Here is a 22,161-nt window from a genome sequence, read left to right as displayed (position 1 = left end):
ACCATAGATGAGAGAGGAGGATTACACATTTATGGTACTCCGAGAGCACACAATAATTTCCCTTATAATAACAATGGAATCAAAACTTCCCTAAAATAATTTATTAATAATTACCTTAAAAGCATCCCTTACCCGTTAACATAAGAAAATTAGTAGAACTTACTATTTATGTAAGAGAGTACGTATTTATGACACTCCGAGAGTACATAATAATTTTCCTCTATTATGAACACTCTTCTTATGGATACTTTATAAAAATAAATGCTTATGAAGTGTTATTGAGTAATTAAGCTTCACACATGTATAAAAGTTAAAAATGTAATTGCAAAGTGGGATGAATCATCAACCAATAGTGTCTCATTTTCGCACGGTGACAAGACACGTGTGCTCTCCTCTCTCTTCGCCACTCGTCTCTCTCTCAACGACAAAAAGAAAAGAAAAAAATTTAGGTTCCTTCATAATGATATCTTTGAGCTCTCTCTTCAGGTACATAAGATTCGAAATTTTTTTTTTTTTTCTTTTCTCGAGAACCAAACAGGGTTTAAGTCTTGAGTTTTTTTAGTTAAAGAAGCATGCACATATAGCACTTTTAAAATAACACCTTTTAAAGACATTTCTGATTATAATAACTCTATTTTCATGGTTAGAAATGTTAATTTTTTTTTTTTTTAAAATTACTTGAGAGAAAAAAATGGCTATATGATTATGTTATGCAATTGTTGCAGAGTGGACTGTGTGCTGAAATTTTCTGTGGTGACCAGGCCAGTAAATTACTTTCAGGTTTTTAAACTTTGATTTTTCTGTGTTTCAATATTCAATTATATTTGAATTTGAATTATTAAATTTTATGTCTTAATTTGGTTAGCATTTTGTTAATTGTAAGCATAGAAAAATGTGAGTTAAGTTAAATAGGGGTAGTTTAGGACCATATATGATAAAAGGTTGTACAAAAATGCATATATAATTCATGGGAAGGTGTTTGTTTAATTTCATTTTAGGAAGCAAAGCCTACTAACAATCTCTTCCAGACCCATTGCTCTTGCGCATGAGCATAAACTGCTAAAGCCCGTTAGGGGTGAATGCCCTAAGATTACCCGGCAAGTGGTTCTAGCGGCTGGGGTTAGTTGCCAGTAGATTTTACTGGCTAGAAGCTAGTCCAATGGGCTTTTCTTTAGAAAGGTTCTCTCTATGTTATAAAAAAAAAAAAAAAATAAATTTCTTCCAAACCCCACATGAGTGGGAGAGACTTGTACACTGGGTACGACCTTTTAGGAACTTTTGGAACACAATTTTTGTGCTACGTAATTGATTTTTTATATTTATTTATGGCTCACTCGATAACCATTTGTTGGGAGGTTGGGATTAAAATGTCTATCATGAAATCTATCCGGTCCTGCCTTGAATTGCAAAGAGATATGAAAGTGATAATGTTTTGAGAAGTGTATGTCAATCTCTGACTGTAATGTTATTATGGCTCTCTTTAGGCCAAGGAGGGAGGTGTTGTTGGACAAAACTGCTTCCCATGATGCAGCTAATTCAGAACTAGATTTAGATTCACTAGGGGTAGTTGTGAAGCTTATCTAAGTCAGCCATAAGCTTGGTTTTGGTGACACCAATTCGTGTGACAGGGATGTTGTGCCTATCATGGTTTGAGCTATAATTTTAAAATGGGTGGTGGAAAGGAAAAGCAAAGTGCCTTGGACCAGAACAAAAAGCTCAAAAAAGCTACGCTTGTATGGAGACCAGTCTGTACACAAGCTGTTTCTGATGAAGGTTGGTTATCTTCTTAGACAATCATGATCTATGAGCTGGATTGATAGACTTGAAGAGTTAGTCTGGTTCTTTTTTTTTTTTGTGGATCTTTTTCTGTTTATTAACCCTTCAAGTTATGATTTTATATAACAAACTCAGACAAAGATAATCCACAGATTTGGTCTTATCATTTATATGTTCCTTAGGTGTAAAGTTGTAGATTTATGTCATCACATCTTAATCAATTTATGGGGTTTTTGAATTGAATCATTGTGATTTGCTTGTAGCAAGATTTCTCTTTGTTTCTAAACTAGCCCCCCCCAAAAAAAATCTCTGTTTCTCCAAATGAGCTTTGCCTCTACCCCTGTAAGAATCATTAACTGTTTGTGCAACTTATAAAAAGGTCTACTGCCAGATCATTCATGATAAATAAAACCTTGTTTTTATCCTCTTGATGTAATGTTCTCTATGTTGAGAATTGGCTTTTATAAAATCAAAAACCTGTCAGTTTGGATCATTATACTCTTTTGTAAAAATAGGCTTATCAAAGGAAATTTGATGATATATTACCTCTGCTGTTGCCTATGAATTAGCATGTAAATTTGCAGAATGCTTGGTAAAGGATGTAATAGTGGAGTCGGAAGATGGAAGTCAAGTTCAAGAACTGCAGTGTAGCACATCTAGCATTGTTTCTAATGTTCAACATGTTATGAAGTCAGCTGAACCAGTGACTGAAAAAACTGACTCAAATATCAGGTTCAGCACAGTGCAGTGTATTGATGAAGATAATAATATCTTGGAAGGAGAATCAGAAAAGCATTCAATTTCAGCTGAGGTTAGATGTTAATAGTTGAGTTCTTGTTGTTGCTTCTTCTTCTTTAAATTGTCTATCAATATGTGTGTATGTTTATCAGGCCCATTTGCTAACTTTTCTGCATGAATTTGTCGGCTATGCTTTTCAATGTGCCCATTCTCATTGGCCTTTTTTCTTGTCAAGGTGTTGGTTGGTGTAAAGAGCTGACTTTATCAAACAACAGGGTTCTTCATGAAGTTTTTACTTCTAACGCACATTGGACTGCATTGGCAGCAGTTGTATTGCACTTTGGTGGCATGCTTTTCTTGTTTATTGCAATGCAATCATTTATTATTATTACTTTGTTTTGGGTTGGGGGAGGGGGTTCTGGAAGTGTTAACTTTACACGTTTTCCTAACTTCAAAATTTCAGTTGCTTTGCAGTCTAAAATCTATCAGTAGTCAACATTTATTTGCGAATTTAAGAAAAAAAACTGGTACTTGTACTGCCTCTAAGTTCTGTATTTATATGCAAATGATATGCATGGTTTTCAACTTCCTCATTATTGAAGATATTAGTCTATCGTGCCCATTTTAACCTTCATAACTCTTCATGGAAGGTTTTTTTTGGGTGCACTCTCTAAGCAATGACAACAATTGAATTAGTAAGTAAATCATTTCCAATTGCAGCAATATATATTGCTGACAGTTGTCAGATCCTTCTTTCTATACTTATCTCTATGGCAGTGTAAAGTACTTCCCGAAAAATTGCTAGTTAATGGGAAATTCTTTCAACAGAAAATTACACTAAGATGGTTAAAATGGTTTATGCCTTCAAAAAGTGAAACATATTCCAGCCCTCACTTCTCCATGCCATGTCTATCACCTCCCTCCCCTCTGTGGTGTCATCCTGACCTTTCTCCTCCTCCTTATTGCTGCCACCAACACCTTCTTCCTCTCCCTCCTCCACACTGACACTACCACCTTCTTACTTTCCACTCCCTCAGGTTGCTACTACCAGCGTACTTCATTCCTCTGCATCACCACCACCACCCTCCACTACCCACTCCCCTTGTAACTACCACCTTTCTCCCTCTTACTCCCTGCCGATACCATCACCTTTCTCCCTCTTACTCCCTTACCACTTCTCCTCTCCCCCCTCCTACTGCTGCCCTTCATTTCCTCGAGGCCCTCCCCAACCAAAAAAAAAAAAAAAAAACCTTCCACCGCCACTGTCTGCTGACTTTTTGTGAGTTTTAACAAAGAGATTTTCAGTGCAACTATAAGAGTAAATATTTTTTACAGATTCTCAACCAAAAAATAGAAAACAAATCATTTTTCTTGAGGATATTTTCTACTATATTTAGTTTTGCCAGGAAATGTTAAACGCCAAAATTGATGGTTCAAGAAATTCTGCATGGATGCTCTAAAATATGGTTCTGGAAAAGTTAGTACTTTGGTGTGGAATGGCTTTAACCAATTTAGAAGCGTTCCCGCCTCCTTAGTTGTTGTCATTGGAAATGCTGGATGGATTTCATGCTTTTGGAAAAGCTGCAGTAAGAAATAATATCAAAAGTTTATTGACCTTATCCTGGTTATATAGTTACCATTTTGCTCAGTTGTTTCTCACTTTTTGGAATATTTGATAGCCAGCTCCTTCAAATTTAAGATGTTAATATTTCACTCTTTTCAAATTGGTCTAATGCTCTATATTTGATATGCAGGTAGGTGCTTCTCTAATTCGGTTTATAAAAGGAAAAGGGTACACAATTCAGCATGTAAATAATTTTGTACTACAATAAAACATTCATTTCCTTATAATTTTTTTATCCCCTCAGAGGATCTACACAGAGAAAGATTGAAGAAGAGATGGGAGTTAAAATTATATTTCCTTCATCCAAGAAGGATGATTCTATTAGTAAGTTTGGGTTTCTTATAATCTATGTGAATCTTGTATATGGTCATTATGATAAATTTTGCTTTAAAGCCTTCAACCATGTTAAATTTCTTCCATAATTGTATCATAGCGTGTATAATTTACTGCTGATTATTATGTAAAATTTCTACTACTTTTTAGAATATGTGAATGTGATGTTTTTATTGTCCTTTGATTAAGTTTTACATGATAATCTTGCAGCCATTGAAGGCCTTTCAATTGAAAGTGTCAATAGTGCTTTAGAAAAGATACAAACTATAATTGATGAGGTCAGTTGTCTATTAATATGATTTTTTAAAAGATGTTATGAGGAATGCAATATATTTTATCCTTCTAGAATATTTCATGTCAATGACATTGGCTTGAATTGAGTTTTGTTTTGTTTTTTTGTTTTGTTTTAGATCACATTCTTAATTATTTTATACACTATTTGTTGAATGTTTTATTCAGCATTATTTTCTTGATTTTCAACCCAAACACATAATGCTGTATTAATCATTAACTTTTTTTTTTCTTCTTCTTCTTCTCTCCCTTCAAATACAGGCAGTTAAAAGCCCAAATCTTGATTACTCTCACTTCATATCACTTCCATTGGCTATACACCCTGAACTGGTTAATAAGCTTCTGAATTTTCAGAACTCCATATTGGGGAATAGTGATGGTTGCCCAGATGAGAATTGGGATAGTGATTCAAATGAAGATGCTACTGACAATGAAGTTGGGCACCGGCAGTTAGATAAACAACCTGATGTTGCTGTTGAACTCAAAACTGATGATGATGACAATGAACATGTTAAAGTGAATAGGAGTAAAATACCTCTTGTCAATTATGCCCCTAAAGCATCAAAGTCTTCTCCTTTATCTGGTATGCCAACAATTATATTACATGATGCCCAAGGAGCTTAAAAAATTTATATCAAGAGATTGTGCAGTGGTCTTGTTCTTTAGCTGGTCAGCTGTAGCAGGATTTAGTATTGTGTGTGTGTGTGTGTGTGTGTGTATTATATATTTCTTACTACTTGCCTAGTCATGGTACCACTCAACATCCTTTTTTACTCATATAAGTATTTATTTTTTGTTTGTGATTGCATTGATTTAAAGGCTCATATATGGGGTTTTATAATGCAACTGCAAATGTTTTTTTTCCCCATATCATATATATGTTACCTGGTTATTTATCTTGTGTGTTTTCATGATTATATTTGTATCTATCTTTCTTAAGACTCACAGATGATCATCTGTTTGCGTTTTTATCATCAGAGAATCGATTCTTTTATTTTCTTTCATCCTCTTCCTCCTCTAACAAACACTGCTGCATGTTGCACTCAGCCGACCTGGGAATTGACAAATCCATATTCAATAAACCAAAAACGTTTCACTTGACTGTACTCATGCTAAAATTGTGGAACAAGGACCGTGTTAGTGCAGCTGCTGAGGTTTTGCAGGTAACTTTGTACTGAATAAGGTAGATGTGGCTGAAAGTGGCACTGCTTGACATCAATGTGTAATATTTCTTACCAGAGTATCTCCTCAAAAGTGATGGATGCTTTGGATAATCGGCCTGTCTCTATAAGGCTTAAGGGGCTGGTAAGATCTTTTTCTATGTCCAAAGGGTAAGATAGTTGTGTCCAATACTTATCAAAAAAAAAAAAAAAAAAAGATAGTTGTGTCCAATATATGTTTTAAATTTGCATTGAAAAGATATCATGCTTCAAACTTCTTGACAGCAGTGGTCACCATAGCTGGTGCATAGATATGTGTAAGTACATGTACACCAGTTGGTAGATAGTTAATGTGTATCTGAATTTTTTTAGGTTAAGGTGTGTCATATGCAGTTTATACCTTAATTGTGAATGATCTTGTTAAGCATTGGGAGGTGTGTTTAAGTTGAGATGTGTTATATGCTGACCAATCATCTACTTTATTTTTTATTTTTCGGTGAATTAAGTAGAAAATAATTTAATGTTTGAGCTCTTTATTGCAAATCATAATCATGGATTAAAAACCCTCTAGATTTTGGCACATTGGAAGGTGGTTTTCATTGTTATGTTTGCAATGGGTGAGGGAAGATGATATTTTTCTTTACCAACTCATTTCATGTCCTCGTAGGATTGCATGAAAGGTTCTTTGGCCAAAGCCCGTGTTCTTTATGCTCCTGTGGAAGAAATTGGCAGTGAGGACAGACTGTTACGTGCTTGTCGTATCCAAATTTGTCTGTACTAACAAATGAGAAAGACTAATACTATCTTCTTTAATTAGGTTTAAGTTGTTTCTGTGGAAAAAGTATTTTTGAATTTCTTGAACTTTCTCAGAAGTCATTACTGATGCATATGTTGAAGCTGGACTGGTTCTTGAAAAAGATGCTAATCAGAAGTTAAAGGTATAATATATTACCTTTTTATATCCTTCCCTTCCTTTTTTTTTTTTTTTTTTTTTTAATTATGCTTTATGCTTTTGAGCTACATGTGCTTTCCATAAGATTCTTTTGCTGTACTTGAAGTTTTAACAATGCATGCATATGTGACTGTACTTTGGTCACTACATGAATTTGAAGTTCTTAATGTGAGAAGCATGTATGATACTTTTGAAACTTTCTCAGCCACTTAAGTACTTATTCTTCATGCATCAGTGCTACTATTTCCTTAAACAAATTCAAGTTTTCCACAAGTGCAAGTGCCTAGGAAGGTGGTCAATGGGTGCTCGTTTATACTTATGTATTGATGTCAACATTTAACCCGGAAAATAAAGAAAGAGTCAAAGGAGAGGGTTTTTTTTTTAGGGTGTGTGGGGGGGGGGGGGGAAGGGGGTGGTGCGTGGTGACAAAGGGAGGAGGAGAGGATTAAAAAGTTTTTTGTTAAACTTATGCATTTTTCTCTCTCTGAAATTATGGGATACACAAATTTTGAGACAAAAAGTAAGGAGGCCTTGAAATATAAAAATTAATTATTAATTTCTTAAAAAAAAAAAAAACAGCTGCGAAGTTTCAGAGTTTTGATCTATAATTGTAATGAATTCATTTGACCTTATCATCTGAACAAGACTTATTGAAATTTCCCAACGTTTTGCTAAGGTCAAAATGCAGTTTTTCTATGCCTCAGTTTTTGCTGTTAATGCTCATATCATATTTGGGGAATACTTCTTTGTCTTCTAAGATTTCTAAATATTCTCATACATTTCCTGAGATTTACGTAACATGATGTTGTCCTTTGAGGTTCTGATTTACAATCCTTAGCTTGTTACTGGACGAACTGTTTCCATCTACGTGTTTTGAGATATGAACAAATATTTGCTGATGTCCTTTGAGGTTGTGATATACCATCACTAGCTTGTTTTCATGATGAGTTCTCTTTAAGTAGCTTCTTGTCATTTAAGTTTTTTTGACATATACCAAAACTTTTCTTCGTGTGTTTTGCTTTTGGTCATTGCATTAATTGATGCTTGTTCACTTTGCACTTTAAGATTGAATTTAGACCAGTTATTTAACTGTACAGGTGGTGGGTCAATATTTAAATGAGCCAAACTGTGGACCCATTTTGGTGATTGGAGATGCCAAAAAGAAAAGTTAAAATATATATATATATATATATACCATATAATTTGAATTATAATGTAAACTATTGAGTAAAATATGTGTTTAGTAAGAAACAAAATCAAACCCAATAACCAGTTTTGTTATGTTCAAAAATTAAAAACACCAGCTTGAACTTTTACCTGCTGGTGAAAGATTACATTATTTTACTGCATGCTTCTTCAATATATACTTCCTGACATAGAACAACAACAGCAGCAACAACAAAAGCCTTTGTCCCAAAACTTTGGAGTTGGCTCTAGATCCATTAATAAAGCCTTACTCCCTCACATAATTCCTACATATTTAGTGTCCATTTGGCAATGATTATTTTTGCTAATTTATTTTACTATTCAGCTTATTTTTGCTATTATTTATGAGTCTCATTACACTTTTTGGTACTATTCATGGGTCTTACTACTGTACCATTTCAGTTAACTTTTACCTTTATCTACTGTACTTTCAGCAAAAAGTTTTCAGTTTCAGCAAAATAAGCGAATCCCAAACGGACCCGCATACTTGGTTTTTGGGTGTTCAAGAGTGTTGTAAATTGTAATTGTATGTTGTTTCAAAATTAGAGTTTGTTTAGAATTTTATGGCCATAAGAATTCCACCTTATAAGAACTTAAAATTGTAATAGTATCAAATGAATCTTGAAAGTGCAAATAATGTGGGTTTTCTGTTTCCTTGAATTGCAGTTGCATGCCACTGTGATGAATGTGAGGCATAGAAAAAGGTGTGACTGCCATTTCTTTTTCCTTTTTCCTGGTCTTATTAGATGCTCTCAGTGTTGCAGTTGTGTTTGGCTTCTCTTTTCTCACAGCTGTGACTAACATATGGAACTTACTGTTTAGGGAGAAATGGACTAGAAATGCTGATTCTTTTGATGCACGTGGTATTTTCAAACAGTTTGGATCAGAGGAATGGGGGGAGTATCTTATCCGTGAAGCTCATCTTTCGCAGATACATACATTTGATGAAAATGGTTATTATCATTGTTGTGCTTCAATACCTTTTCCTGAAAATATGCAAGTGGACTGAACCATTTTCCTAGATATCAATGTGCTTTTCATTTTAGTAGCAAACCATGAATGCAAAAGTTATTAAGTTATTCTTTGGGAATTATTTTAGTATATTATTTTCGTATGTGCTCTCTTACTTGACTGCTTTCAGACTCCTGGTTCCAGATTTGTAGTTCTTCAATGAATCTATATACCAATTTCCTCTAATAAATACTAATTTTTTTTATAACTTTTGCAGTATGTTACCTAAGTAGTGTATACAATGATTTGAAACTTGGAATTATGTTGCATAAAATACTTGTGTTTGACTTTGAGCCCTGGGCCTCCTCAAAGGGCATTGCTTAAACAACCAAATTTGAGAGGGAAATTCAAGTCAAAGTAGAAACTAAACTCTATCTGTACCAGCATGATAAATCTTGCTTGAATTGTGTATTGGAACTCATCATCTGATAGTAGCTCAAATAAGATGTCTGCAGGTTGATTATGATTATTAGACTTAATTCTTTGCCAAAATTGTGTATTGGAACTCATCATCTGATAGTAGCTCAAATAGAGACTATATTCTTGGTTATTGATTTTTTTTCCCCTTTGCTTTGTCTGCACATTTTTCCTGCTACTGTAATTGCAAAAGGAAGGGAAAATTTGCGTTTCAATTTTAAATCATGGAGTTGGAATTATTCAACCCGCAAGGTATCACCGTGCAAAGCATGTCTTGCTCATTTTTTTTACGTTGCCAGTATCTAAATATCCCAAATGTAGGTGGTAATTACTGACTGCACTATAGCGAGTGTCCTACACTATCCCCTGACAAACACCCCAAAGAAAGAGGTATTCTATTATTACAGAATGTTCTCAGCCATTTTGCTCAACTTCTGTGTTTCTATCCACCAATTTTATTTTCTTTTGATATTTCATATTATATTCTGGTGTGTGCAGAAGTCACACTCCTTATTGCTTCAAGTAATTAGCAACAATCACAAATTTTCGAAAAGAGGTAAAAGCTAATGGAAAATAAAGTTAAATGTGATGAAGTGTGTACACAAAGTCTTTAATTGCAATTGGTGGAAGTCTTGAAAGAATCTACAGTGAAATAAACGCTTATAACTGTTTCTAAGCCATCAGTCAGTCACATGTGCCACACGTATGCATATGATGAATTAAGAATGATGTGAATGGAGTGTTAAATTTCTCTATGTCACAAAAGTTGGTCCCAAATTTTATTGATTACCAGTGCAGCTGGTGAGTGCACATGGACAATACCAGAAAAAACTAGTTAAAACTTAAAAGCCTCTTAATTGAACCTCTTCAAAATTCATTACTACAAGGAGATTTTGTAACTAGAAAACAAATTAGATTCAATTTTATTAATCACAAAATCATACTAAACTAAACCTTACATGGTCTGGATTGTTTCCAGCTACTGCCTCTCCTACTGAAAATGATCTCCTTGAAGCTTCTTCTCTACCCATGATGGTGACAGAACTGGACTCATCTCAAACTCCACAGCTTCTCTTTGCTGATCTTTCACTGGGTCCTCCAAGTGTGCCTTCTCAGTGGGATAAATTTTGACCCTCCATACCTTAAAAGTTTGATCCAAGCTAGCACTATAAATCAACAAACTCTTAACCAGGTTATCTGACTCTAAAGAAGCAGCTAAGCATCTCACTGGCCCATGATGTCCTTCAATGACTGAAAGACATGAATGTAAGCAATTTCCTTCCTCTCTCCTCCATACCCTGATTGTTGAATCCTCGGAACCACTAAAGACTAAGTCACCTATGGCTATTAAGCAAAGAATAGCAAAATGATGACCTTGTAAAAACCCTCCATGGTTATATCTCCCAGACATCTTTTCCTTCTCCCAAAAGTTTATAAGCCCATCTGAGGAGCCAGAGTAGAGCAAGCAAGTGCGTTGTGACAGGCTCAAAGCCAAGGCATTAACTGGTGAAAGTTGAAACTTTAGTGTCATGGTGAGAATATGAGAGCTTTCACCAAACACCCTTCTCCATATCTTCACTGAACCATCAGAGGAGCAAGTGAAAACACACCCATCATGTTCATTGATAACAATTGCGTTGACATGACCATCATGAGCCACAAAGGAATCCACACAATGCTTTTCAGAGATATTCCAGGCCTTAACTGTTCTGTCCCATGAACCTGTATATAACAGCTTTTCTTCATGGTTGTATGCTAGGCAAGAAATAATGTTTCTGTGTTGGAGTGTGCTCTTTCTTGGAAAAAAGAAAAAAGATTTTCTTTGAGGCAAGGTAGTGATCTTCTTTGGTCGAAAATTGTCTGTGATTGACACATTCCATACGCGAATTTTGCAGTCACTATGTGTGGTAAATAGCATTCTTCCACAAGCCAAGATGGCACGAACTTGACCAGAATTAGCCCTTATGTAACCCATTTCAGTGCAGTCTGGTTGCTTCCAGACATGGATGCGTTTACTTTCAGAGCCAGTGAATATAAAATCTTTTGTGAGTGTGATAGAGAAAATGTTACCTTCATGGCGATGGAGAGAGGCTATGCAATGATAAAGAAGAGGTTGAGTGGGAGATGTTCGCACCGGGGAGAGTGTCCATGGTGTCTCCGGGCTCATTGGTCGTATTGGGATTGATGTTTCTGAAGCAGAAGATGGCCTTGGAGAAGTAAACTGCATTCTAGGCTCAGCTGAATTTTGATGAGCACCAAAAGAGAGTCTCCTTGGTAAATTGATGTTCCTCCTTTCTTCATCCATGAAGCTCCTTAGGTCTACTTCACCATGAGATTCCATGGTAGATGATCATAGACAAAGGTCCTATGTTGTGAAAACTGAATGGGGGTTGTTCAAATCTGGTTAGGACTGTTAAATATTTTGTTCAGATTGTCTGGGGGACCAGTATTTTTGGCTCTTTAGTACATTGAACTTTGCTATAACAATGTAGAGCCAAAACTAAAGAAAGAGAAGGAAAACTAAGTATAAACAGGTAAGATTTAGGAGTAGTGGGCCTAGTGACCAGTGTGATTTGATATTCAATAAATTTTCTATTACCCCCACAAGCAAACACCACTAGAATATGGAGCTCATATATATTAAGCTTGTAAAGCAAATAATACTTCTATGAGAAACAAACAATAAATGAAAACTCAAGAATCAAAACAATTGATAACTATAATAATCTAAGAACTCATAAGAGAGAAATTTTGGGTTTGAATAAGGTTCCAATTTAATTAACTTTGTGAATAATGGTTTGAGCTACCAGTTAGCACGACATATATAAAAAAAAAACTTTTGGGATAGTTGGTCCAAGCACCTACTCAATGATAGTAAATAAACCAAACTCCTAGACAAGAATAGTAAATGAAAATGATATTGCAAGTGCAAAATTGTGTTTGATATAATTTCTGGGTACATTTTCACTGTTATGCTATCCAGTCTTCTATATGATATCATTGATATGTATGAGTAGATCACAATTCTCAAATCTCAAACCTATATGTATATACAATCATTAGATAAGTCTATACACTGCGCATACATACAAAGTTCAAGGTAATTGTCATTATAGTTTTTTTCTGTCATCATCACCATAAATCAATATATTTAAACACAAATTAGAGAGAGCCTAGAACATACTACTATTTTGATATGCTACTTCTGACCCAATGGCTCTCAAAATCTTTCTTCAGCCCATAACTAAGATTTAAGACTCATCCAACCTACCCACCCATATACCTTATTGCATGGTTTTATGTTTTTTATGCCACTCAACTACTCAATAAAACGCATCAACCAGCCATGATTATATCAGGATATTTACAACAAGAAGAAAAAATAATGTAAAAATCGGTATAGAAAAAGTAAAATAATATACTAACCAATACTACTGAAGCTATGAATTTGTCGAGATAACTTTCAGATCATTGCTTTTAAGCTATCTTTCTTACAAGCTAACATGTCCTAGCCAACTTTACAGTATTTTCAATCACAAGAGACAAAATCATCGTCTTAAGAAGATAAGTTATCTCCCATGTCTTGGTAGCTAAGGAGCAAGACCATATATATACATATAGATTATAGATGTAGCCTGGGTGATATCCTCGATCTTGATCTTCTCCACGTCCATCACAATTCAATTCAGGTCAAGTTAGAGAGAATCTTTGGCCTAAATAAGTTAGTCTTTGTATCTAGGCAACAGATTTTTACATGTTCTTCACAATAAAAACTCAAATTTTATTTGCAACTCTTTAAAGTTTCTAGAGATGCTTCCACCACAGTTGCGCTCTTGCCTTGCTTTGCTTTAGAGGCCGTGCATTCGTGGGAGGAATTTAATTGTTCTGTTCGAAACATGGTGTAAGCACTTTCAAGTGTATATTGTCCTAAAATGTCCCTTTTAATTACATATAAATAGTAACTATGTATATTTTAGGACATTTTATCAATCTCTCTCTCTCTCTCTCTCTCTCTCTCTCTCTCTATCTCTCTCTCTCTCTCTCTATATATATATATATATATATATATATATATATATATAATTACATATAAATAGTTACTCTGTATATTTGCATGGTTAATATTACAACAGATGCATTTTGCGCAATAATACATAAGCTGATGTGGGTAATTTTGGTGGCTGTTTGTGTAAATTTTGGCCCTTATGCCATTTTATATGAACTAATATGAATAATGCTCTTAATAACTATCTTAGAGAAAAAAAGAAAAGAAAAAAAACCTTAGACTGCCACTATCGTAAGGGCAATAGTGGGTATTGAGCAGAGGGCAAGGGGTTTTTCCCAAGCTCTTGATGTCACTTGTTACTTGCCACCGCTGATTTTGTATGAGACTTGGGTTTAAGGAATGAGTAATATGGTCTTTAAAGGATGCCCTTGTTGGATCACCATTGAAGTAATGCTCAAAATCTTTCTCTTTCTTCATGGGGCCATGACATTGATGATATAATAATTAATAATAAAATGCTGTTGGGCTGTTGTAGCGCTTGGACTGCTATATCCATTATGTGTAGAGCTCTAATAATGCAGCAAAGACCAGAGACCAAAGACTCTCGCCCATTATGCTTTTACTCAAAGATGATGAATGTATCTAGATGGAAGGGAAATAGAGAATTTTTTTTTTAAAAATTTTTAGAAACACACAAAAAAGAGAGGAAAAATGGTTCTAATACAAAAGCATAATACAAACTCGGTTTTTGTATTCATGTCTACTAGCATATTTAAATAGTTTGTTAACCTATGGCTTTTCTTTTCCTCATTATTACTATTTTAACATACTTTGTAAATGAAATAAAATTTTCATCTTTAATTTTTTTTTTAAAGTTTAACTTGACATATTGAAAATGCACCATTAATTTATACAAAATAGATAATTAATACTATGTCTATGTGGGTAAGGAAGTGATGATTAAAGTTGTAATTCAATCCATTCCGACGTATTCTATGAGTGTTTTTCGGCTTCCCATTGGTCTCCTTAAGGATATAGAAGTGATGATTCGAAAGTTTTGGTGGGGTTATTCAGAGAATTCCAAGAAAATCCATTGGGTTAAATGGGAAACGCTTTGCTCTTCAAAATCGGTGGGAGGTATGGTTTTTCGAGACATGAGCGTGTTCAATGATGCTATGTTAGGTAAGCAAGTTTGGCAACTTTTTCATGTGAGAAATTCTCTAGCTTTCAAGGTTTTACGGGCTAAATATTTTCCCTTGGGCAATATCTTTGATGCGAAGGTAACTCCTTGTTGCTCCTTTGCTTGGAAAAGTATTTTACAAGCTAGAGAGGGGGTCTTGAGGGGTGCACGGTAGAGAGTGGGCAATGGGCGGAATATTGATATATGGTGGCATTGTTGGCTGCCTTCTGAAGGGGGTTGTAGAGTTATTTCACCGCAACGGGATCTTTCACTGCAAATGGTTAGTGATTTGTTCCTTCCAGGTTCTACAATTTGGAATGAGACTCTTATTGATCAGCATTTTTTTCTGTGGGAAGCAACAACTATTAAAAGTATCCTTGTTGGCTCGTTTGGAGTTGCTGATGCTTTGATCTGGCCTTTGTCGCTTGATGGGGAGTATACGGTTAAAAGTGCTTATCAGATGCTATCTATGTTTCAGCGACAAGAGCAGGCTAGTCTGTTGAATATGGAGGCAGGGAAGAGGATATGCAATGGCATTTGGAAGCTTAGGGTACCTAATAAAGTTAGGCATTTCAATGTGGAGAGCGGTTCGAAATTCTTTGCCCACAAAAATCAATCTGCATAAGCGTCAAATGGTGTCTGAAGGTTGTTGTGATGTATGTAGTGTTTGCCTTGAAGACAGTATTCATGCCTTGTGGTATTGTGAGGTCGCGCGAGCTATCTGGCAAACTGATGTGCGTTTTGATTTTCTTCGAACTAAGAAATTTTCTATCTTTGCAGATATCGTTCAATTCCTGTGCTTACATGGTTCTTTTGATTTGTTTGCACGGTTTGTTATGGTTGCGTGGAGCATCTGGGAGTGGCGTAGCAGGATGTGCGTGGGGCAAACCACATGGCAGGTTGATGAAGTTGTCCAATGAGCTTCAGAGCTCCTTCATGAATTTTGGGAGGTGCAGTCGTAGGTTCATCGGGTAGTTGTTCGAAGTGAGGATTTGTGGTGGAAGCCGCCTGATCCTGGTCTTTATAAAATTAATTTCGATGGTGCTGTGTTTGTTAATCAGGTTAGTGCAGGAATTGGGGTGGTCATTAGAAATTGGGAGGGACAGATCATCGCTTTCTTGAGTCAGAAAGTGCGATATCCGGGCTCTGTAGATTTGGTGGAGGCCTTAGCTGCACAGAGAGCAATTACTTTTGCCAATGAAATCAGCATTCAACAGATGGTGTTTGAAGGTGATTCTTTGCGAGTTATTCAAGCAATTAATAGGACTAGACCAGTTCGTACAATGTATGGTCATGTTATTGATGACATTAGATTTTTGTCCTCTTCTGTTTCTTGTAGTTTTTTACATGTTAAGTGTAAGGGTAATGATTAGCTCATGTCCTCGCTCGAAGAGTAGTTTCATCTGCAGATATTGATGTGTGGTTGGAAGAACTACCACCGAACTTGGATGATGTTTTTCAGTAATAAAGTGCCTTTACCTTTTTCTCAAAAAAAAAAAAAAAAAAAAACTATGTCTATGTGATGTTAATAAATTTTTTTATGAAAGCTATAGAAAATATTTCAATAATTTAATTGAAATTGAATATAAAATAGGTAGCAAACGTTATCTAGTGAAAACTCAATTTTTCGTATTTTTGAAGATTTACATAGTGTTATATTATTTGATTAAAACTATTTATTACTGCAAAAAAAAAATATTTATTATTATTAAAATTTATAATAAACCAACTTTAATAGTAAAATATTTATCATATTGATTAAAATTAGTTAAAATAAATAACGACACTACTTTTTGAATTTGAGCAAATTTTAACAAAATTTTATTAAAGTATATACTTAGAACTTCTATGAAATATAAATATTTGATAAAATGGAATTCCAGCCTTTTTGTGTGGTGGATTGAACGTATATAGAACCTACCTAGGTTATATAGACTATAGTTATATGATACAAGAACAACAAGTAAGACCAATATATTCTTCTCAAAAAAAAAGAAAAAAAGAAATATATATATATATATTTAATTTATTATTTGAAAACTTATATCTTTTAAGCTTTTTTTTATTTATTTATAAATTTCTACAATCAATAAAGAATCCACTAACCCCAAAAATCCCATACTATCAGTGTATCAAATATTGAACATAAATTTTAACTTCACCCTCGATTTTTTTTTTTTGGGAGTTTAATTTAAATATTGGCCTTCTATTTGTCTTTTCTATATCACTTTCAATCTTTCACCGTCAATTCTAACATGAAATTAGAGTACGTCAAAGTTCATCTTCCCTAGGCCCTTGAAACACCATATATAATGGCAAAACCCAATGGCCCCAACCACAACACAATATATATGTTAAAACAGTTTATCGTCACCAACGGTAACTAACTCCTAATTCATGTCGAGTAGACTATGTAAAAAAGCAAGGGGTTGAGGGAAGAAGCTCAAAAGTTACCTATAACATGCGAGAAGCCCATAATATCGAGATCCATATATTGTTCCTTCTCTCAGACTAAGACTAGGCTTCATTGCACCCATTTCATTTTCGGTTTAAAAGTCGTGCAACCCAATCCATGTTCAAAAAATGCAAACTCACATGTACCCATATCAGTACTCTTTAGTCTTATTTATCAAGTAAATGACCTCACCAGGTGACTGTGCCCACTCATTATCCTCATAAAGATAAGACATGTTTCTCGATACATACATATATATATGTTTTGTACAATCTCTAGTGACGTCATCCACAACCAATGCAATCATCTATAGGATAAGCTTAGACTTAGTTAATATTATCGGGTTCTTTTTTCTTTTTTCTGTTTTTTTAATGGGAATTGTTAGATTCATTAAAACACATAATTCATCATATATTAATAAAAACGCAATGACTAAAAACTTTACGTCGTGGACATAAGCCATCAAATCAAACCAAGTAATTAATTTTGCTTTTGCCTTCTATTCCTCTTTCTCTATAAGTCCCACTCTTCCAACAACAATTTTTAAGCGTTTACACCCATTATTGATCTTCATTCTAAGTCACTAATATGTGCCCAAATTCTATCTATCAATTTTCTACCTAAAAAATAAATAAATATATATATATTTTTTTATTATAAAAATTATACCCAAACAGACCTAGCTGATCAAACACCGAAACACATATGAGAATGCTCTGAACCAGCCATGATCAGTCACTCTCACCATCGAAGTACTATGATTATATTGTCTTTCCATGATGTTGGTCCCAGCAAAGCATCACACATTTAATGCGAACAATGAGAAGCCACTATATAGTATATACTACGCTAGTGTGAGATAATTCATTCGGCAGCATGACATAAACTTATTCTGTGGCATCGCATACATATAAGTATAACAAAGATAACAATTAGTTTATATCATACCAATAGTTACTTTAATTTGACATCACAATTGCGTTTGTTATTGCTACATAAAGTCATAAACATTGTGAAAATAAAAAAAGTGTGTACAAAGTTCCAATAGTTAGGTTTTGCATAAATAGATACGTGACAAAAATTAGAGAAACATTAACTCAATGTCTAGAAGTTTGAGAAGTTTAAAATTCAGAACATTTGTTATTTGGTACTCTCATTTGATTAGTGGTTCATAACAAGTAATTAAGACAGAGCACGTCATGCTTCAAGTTCATGTTCAAGGGCATTGCCTATATATTTGCCTGTGATTCCAACACAATTAATATGATTTGAGAATAAAAAAATGGGCGCAAAAGCTTAATCAATTATCATTTTTATTTTTACATTTGGCTGAATAGAAAAAAGATAAAATCATAGAAGTAAATCACATCCTATAAAAATTAAAAAAGAAAAATCTTATTTAGTAAAATATACCACGGGATTCCCTCGTTGGCTTGCGACCCCAGCACTAATGAGCCCAATACTATTCAAACCCAAACATTATGGCGAAGTGAATGAGTTGCTTGACCACTACACTCCACACAGCTCACTCAATTATTCAATCACGTAAATTGAGGGGGAAGATTATTTGGTAACTAAAATTTGTTTGCCTCTCCGGTAAAAGACTAAAAGGAATTCACCATTAATGATGTGGTGCACTTCGATTGGCTAAACAATTTTGTGGGAGCACCAAAACTGTAAAAGGCCGGTTTCAGTGATGGACAATTCATTGAGCTAGAGCCTTCCCAATAGGACAATGGAATCACATGGGTGAATATCCAAAACCACCTTTTACTCGTGCAGACAAAAACATAAGAAAAGAAAAAAGAAACCCTTTAAAGTTATCATCAAATGTTTCTCAAAAAAAAAAAAAAGTTATCATCAAATAATTAACAGAATTGATAAAAGCACAATTAATCATAATTATTCCAAGCTTCTGTCTCTTGAAAGAAAAAAATAATAATAATAATAATTCCAAGCTAATAAACCAACAAACAGGCTAAAGCTTAAGATTCTTCTTTATCCACAGCCAATTAAAGAAGGCCACTTGTCTATATTTTAAGCCTAAACAAACCACTTAAAAAATAAAAAATAAAAAATGTTAATCCTATCCACTCATTTTTCAAATGCCACAACTTCTTGCCATATTAATTTGGGACATGGAGCCATTGGTCGGTGCAATCTGTGGGCCAAAGAAGGTCATGCCCTCATGTCTATTCTCTTTTATCATTATTATTTTCTTCGTAAAAACAACCCCCCCACCAAAATGCCACAACTTTTGCTCTCTCTCTCCCTCTCACTCTCATCAGTCTCACATGGTGAAATCATTGATGTGCTTCCGGACATTTCCATTAAAGCATGTTAGTGACAGCTAAGACCACAGAAAATAACCAGATTGGATGTGCATGGATATTGTGTACACTTTCCATATTCCTTTTTTATCTTCTCAATAAACAATATTAATTAGTATGAATAACTCATGATCTATACCCTAATATAGCTTATATTATATTGCACATCTTTCTAGTATTTATATGTGACCTAGAAAAGCCATTTTTGCTATCTCAACCATATATTCTCTCTATCCTTATCCTCCCTCCCAAGTACTCCGTCTCCAATAGCTATAGCACTTAGTTAAACCAAAAAATGGCCAGGATTGCCTTTGGTCGATTTGATGACTCCTTTAGTTTGGGCTCTTTCAAGGCCTATCTTGCTGAGTTCATCTCAACCTTGCTCTTTGTTTTTGCTGGTGTTGGTTCGGCTATAGCTTACAGTTAGTTCTCCTCTCTCTTTTCTTTACATGGCTGTCCCTCTAGCACACTGCTTGAGCTAAAGATGACATTTCAATTTAATTTCTTTGTTCTGTTCTTTTCATAACATGGAAATATTTCGAACTCTTGTTGATCATTGGATCATAAATCTATATAATTTATTTTTTATGGGATAAATAAACCTATATGAGGATTCAGCTATGTTGCAGATGTTGACTAGTCTGTTGATGATTCATTGTAAGATTAAGGTTTGGTTGTTAGACTTATTGTTGTTGGTTAGGTTGTGGCCATGAGAGAGCGAGAGCTTTGGATGCATAACAATAAGTAATTTTTGTCTTTTTTTTCCCCACTTTTACATTAATTCTTACATCTTTTTTTTTTTTTTTTGACAGATAAGTTGACATCCAATGCGGCACTTGATCCAGAGGGGCTAGTAGCCATTGCTATCTGCCATGGCTTTGCTCTCTTTGTTGCAGTCGCAGTTGGTGCCAACATCTCAGGTGGCCATGTTAACCCTGCCGTCACCTTTGGATTGGCACTTGGTGGCCAAATCACAATCCTTACTGGCATCTTCTACTGGATTGCTCAACTTCTTGGCTCCATTGTTGCATGTTTCCTTCTCAAGGCAGTCACTGGAGGCTTGGTAAGTTTTGTTTGATAAGATTTTTTTTTCTTTCAATTTTTGGCACCCCAAACACTTTCTATGTGGTTAATATCGCTTTATAGTACATGCAATGACAGTATTGTCCTTCCAAATTGAAGACCCTATACACAAAACAAGGGCAACTATATATGACCTTAGCCAAAACATGTGTTTGTGGTTATCTGACCAAACTTTGAACAAAAAATCTTCTGGCACCACTAAAAGTGCTTCACTTTATACTTTATTAATAGTAGCATATCATATGACCGATTTTTTTTTCTTTAAATTATGGTTACTTTACAAGGAAGATAAATAAATAGGACGCGTGCAAAATGTGGTTGATTTAGCAAATAATGAAGTTTAATTACATATTGGGATCGACAGAGGATCACGATTCAAAAAAATTCCTTATATGTTCTATAATTCTCTTCCTTCCTTCTCAAGTAAAGCTAAATTAACACCAAATCGATGTTACTTCTTTTTTCAGGCAATTCCCATCCACAGCCTTGCTGCGGGAGTTGGAGCCATTGAAGGAGTGGTGATGGAGATTATCATTACCTTTGCTTTGGTTTACACTGTCTATGCAACAGCAGCTGACCCCAAGAAGGGTTCACTAGGCACAATTGCACCCATTGCCATTGGTTTCATTGTTGGTGCAAACATCTTGGCTGCCGGCCCATTCTCCGGTGGATCAATGAACCCGGCTCGCTCCTTTGGGCCGGCTGTCGCTAGCGGTGACTTCCAAGACAACTGGATCTACTGGGTTGGACCCCTAATTGGTGGTGGCTTAGCTGGGCTTATCTATGGCAACGTGTTCATGCACCATGAACATGCACCTCTGTCCAATGAGTATTGATTTGATTGAAAAATTGTTAGTGTTCTTTTGTCCGTATGGTATGTCTCTTTGTAATAAAGGAGAGGAGAAGCAATTTTTGCTCTATCTTCTGTCCTTTTATTTTATTTTTCTTAATTTATATTAGTTTCATCTTCTATTTATATCCTTGTAAAGCTTTGTTTGATTCAGTTGTTTAGATCGTTCGTTGCTTTATGAATATGGATGGAGTTGGTGATGTGCAGCCAACAACACATTGTTCTGTATGGTTTGCTTTTCTCGTCTTGTGTCTGTTATGGAGGGGTGGAGGATGGCCCATTTTTGCAATAATGCAACCGACTCCTTTGGACATATGCAAATTATGGCTACAACTTTTACTTGAGGTTTCGGGTCAAATCATTTTTTTTTTTGGTCTAGATTTTTTTTTTTTCGTTTTTTATTTTTATTTTATCTTATCCTGGATAAGGTTTTGAATTTTGTTCCGAATTGACATTTACAACATGATATTTCGGTACTGTTGCATCGTTTCAAGATTATGTAGTAGATATATATGCACACACAAATATTCATTTATAACTTCATATTTTACTGTATCTAATTAACCAACATATAATTTAAAATATGATATGTAAATAAAATGAGTCAAATGATAAATTTGGACTTCAATGTTAAAAAAAAAAAAAATTCAATACAATCCAAAATAGTCCAAAATTGAGAGATAGGAACCGCCAAAATTCGTCCAAAACACCAAAACTGACCAAAATTTAAACCAAAATGGAATATTCCG

General features: G+C 34.7%; 3 protein-coding genes across 11 annotated transcripts; 2 read left to right on the top strand and 1 right to left on the bottom strand.

Moving 5' to 3' along the window:
- Positions 1 to 384: 384 nt before the first annotated feature.
- Positions 385 to 9,299, top strand: LOC142636271 (uncharacterized). Of its 9 annotated transcripts, none has more exons than XM_075810427.1 (14): positions 385 to 486; positions 726 to 780; positions 1,485 to 1,773; positions 2,346 to 2,587; positions 4,269 to 4,306; positions 4,383 to 4,462; positions 4,682 to 4,749; positions 5,024 to 5,345; positions 5,810 to 5,925; positions 6,002 to 6,067; positions 6,590 to 6,680; positions 6,793 to 6,860; positions 8,747 to 8,784; positions 8,903 to 9,299. In XM_075810427.1, exons 3-14 carry the CDS (start codon positions 1,668 to 1,670, stop codon positions 9,087 to 9,089), a joined length of 1,422 nt encoding a protein of 473 aa, XP_075666542.1. In that variant the 5' UTR covers positions 385 to 486; positions 726 to 780; positions 1,485 to 1,667; the 3' UTR covers positions 9,090 to 9,299. The 9 variants fall into 9 exon arrangements, with proteins under 9 accessions (XP_075666542.1, XP_075666535.1, XP_075666537.1 ...); XM_075810420.1 differs by having other exon boundaries at positions 422 to 486; positions 1,629 to 1,773; positions 5,741 to 5,925; XM_075810422.1 differs by having other exon boundaries at positions 423 to 486; positions 1,629 to 1,773; positions 2,361 to 2,587; positions 5,741 to 5,925.
- A 1,042-nt stretch (positions 9,300 to 10,341) lies between these two features.
- On the bottom strand, positions 10,342 to 12,050 carry LOC142636977 (protein JINGUBANG-like). The gene has a single exon (XM_075811272.1). The coding sequence runs from the start codon at positions 11,847 to 11,849 to the stop codon at positions 10,500 to 10,502; it is 1,350 nt and encodes a 449-aa protein (XP_075667387.1). The 5' UTR covers positions 11,850 to 12,050; the 3' UTR covers positions 10,342 to 10,499.
- A 7,457-nt stretch (positions 12,051 to 19,507) lies between these two features.
- On the top strand, positions 19,508 to 21,640 carry LOC142636757 (aquaporin TIP2-1). Its single transcript, XM_075811045.1, has 3 exons — positions 19,508 to 19,901; positions 20,292 to 20,542; positions 21,030 to 21,640. The coding sequence occupies exons 1-3, from the start codon at positions 19,775 to 19,777 to the stop codon at positions 21,396 to 21,398; spliced, it is 747 nt and encodes a 248-aa protein (XP_075667160.1). The 5' UTR covers positions 19,508 to 19,774; the 3' UTR covers positions 21,399 to 21,640.
- Positions 21,641 to 22,161: the final 521 nt, after the last annotated feature.

The sequence above is a fragment of the Castanea sativa genome, chromosome 5 (assembly GCF_040712315.1).
Source record: "Castanea sativa cultivar Marrone di Chiusa Pesio chromosome 5, ASM4071231v1".
NCBI lineage: Eukaryota > Viridiplantae > Streptophyta > Magnoliopsida > Fagales > Fagaceae > Castanea > Castanea sativa.
The sequence above is the reverse complement of the archived record's forward strand: the minus strand, read 5'-3'. Positions and strand labels throughout refer to the sequence as shown.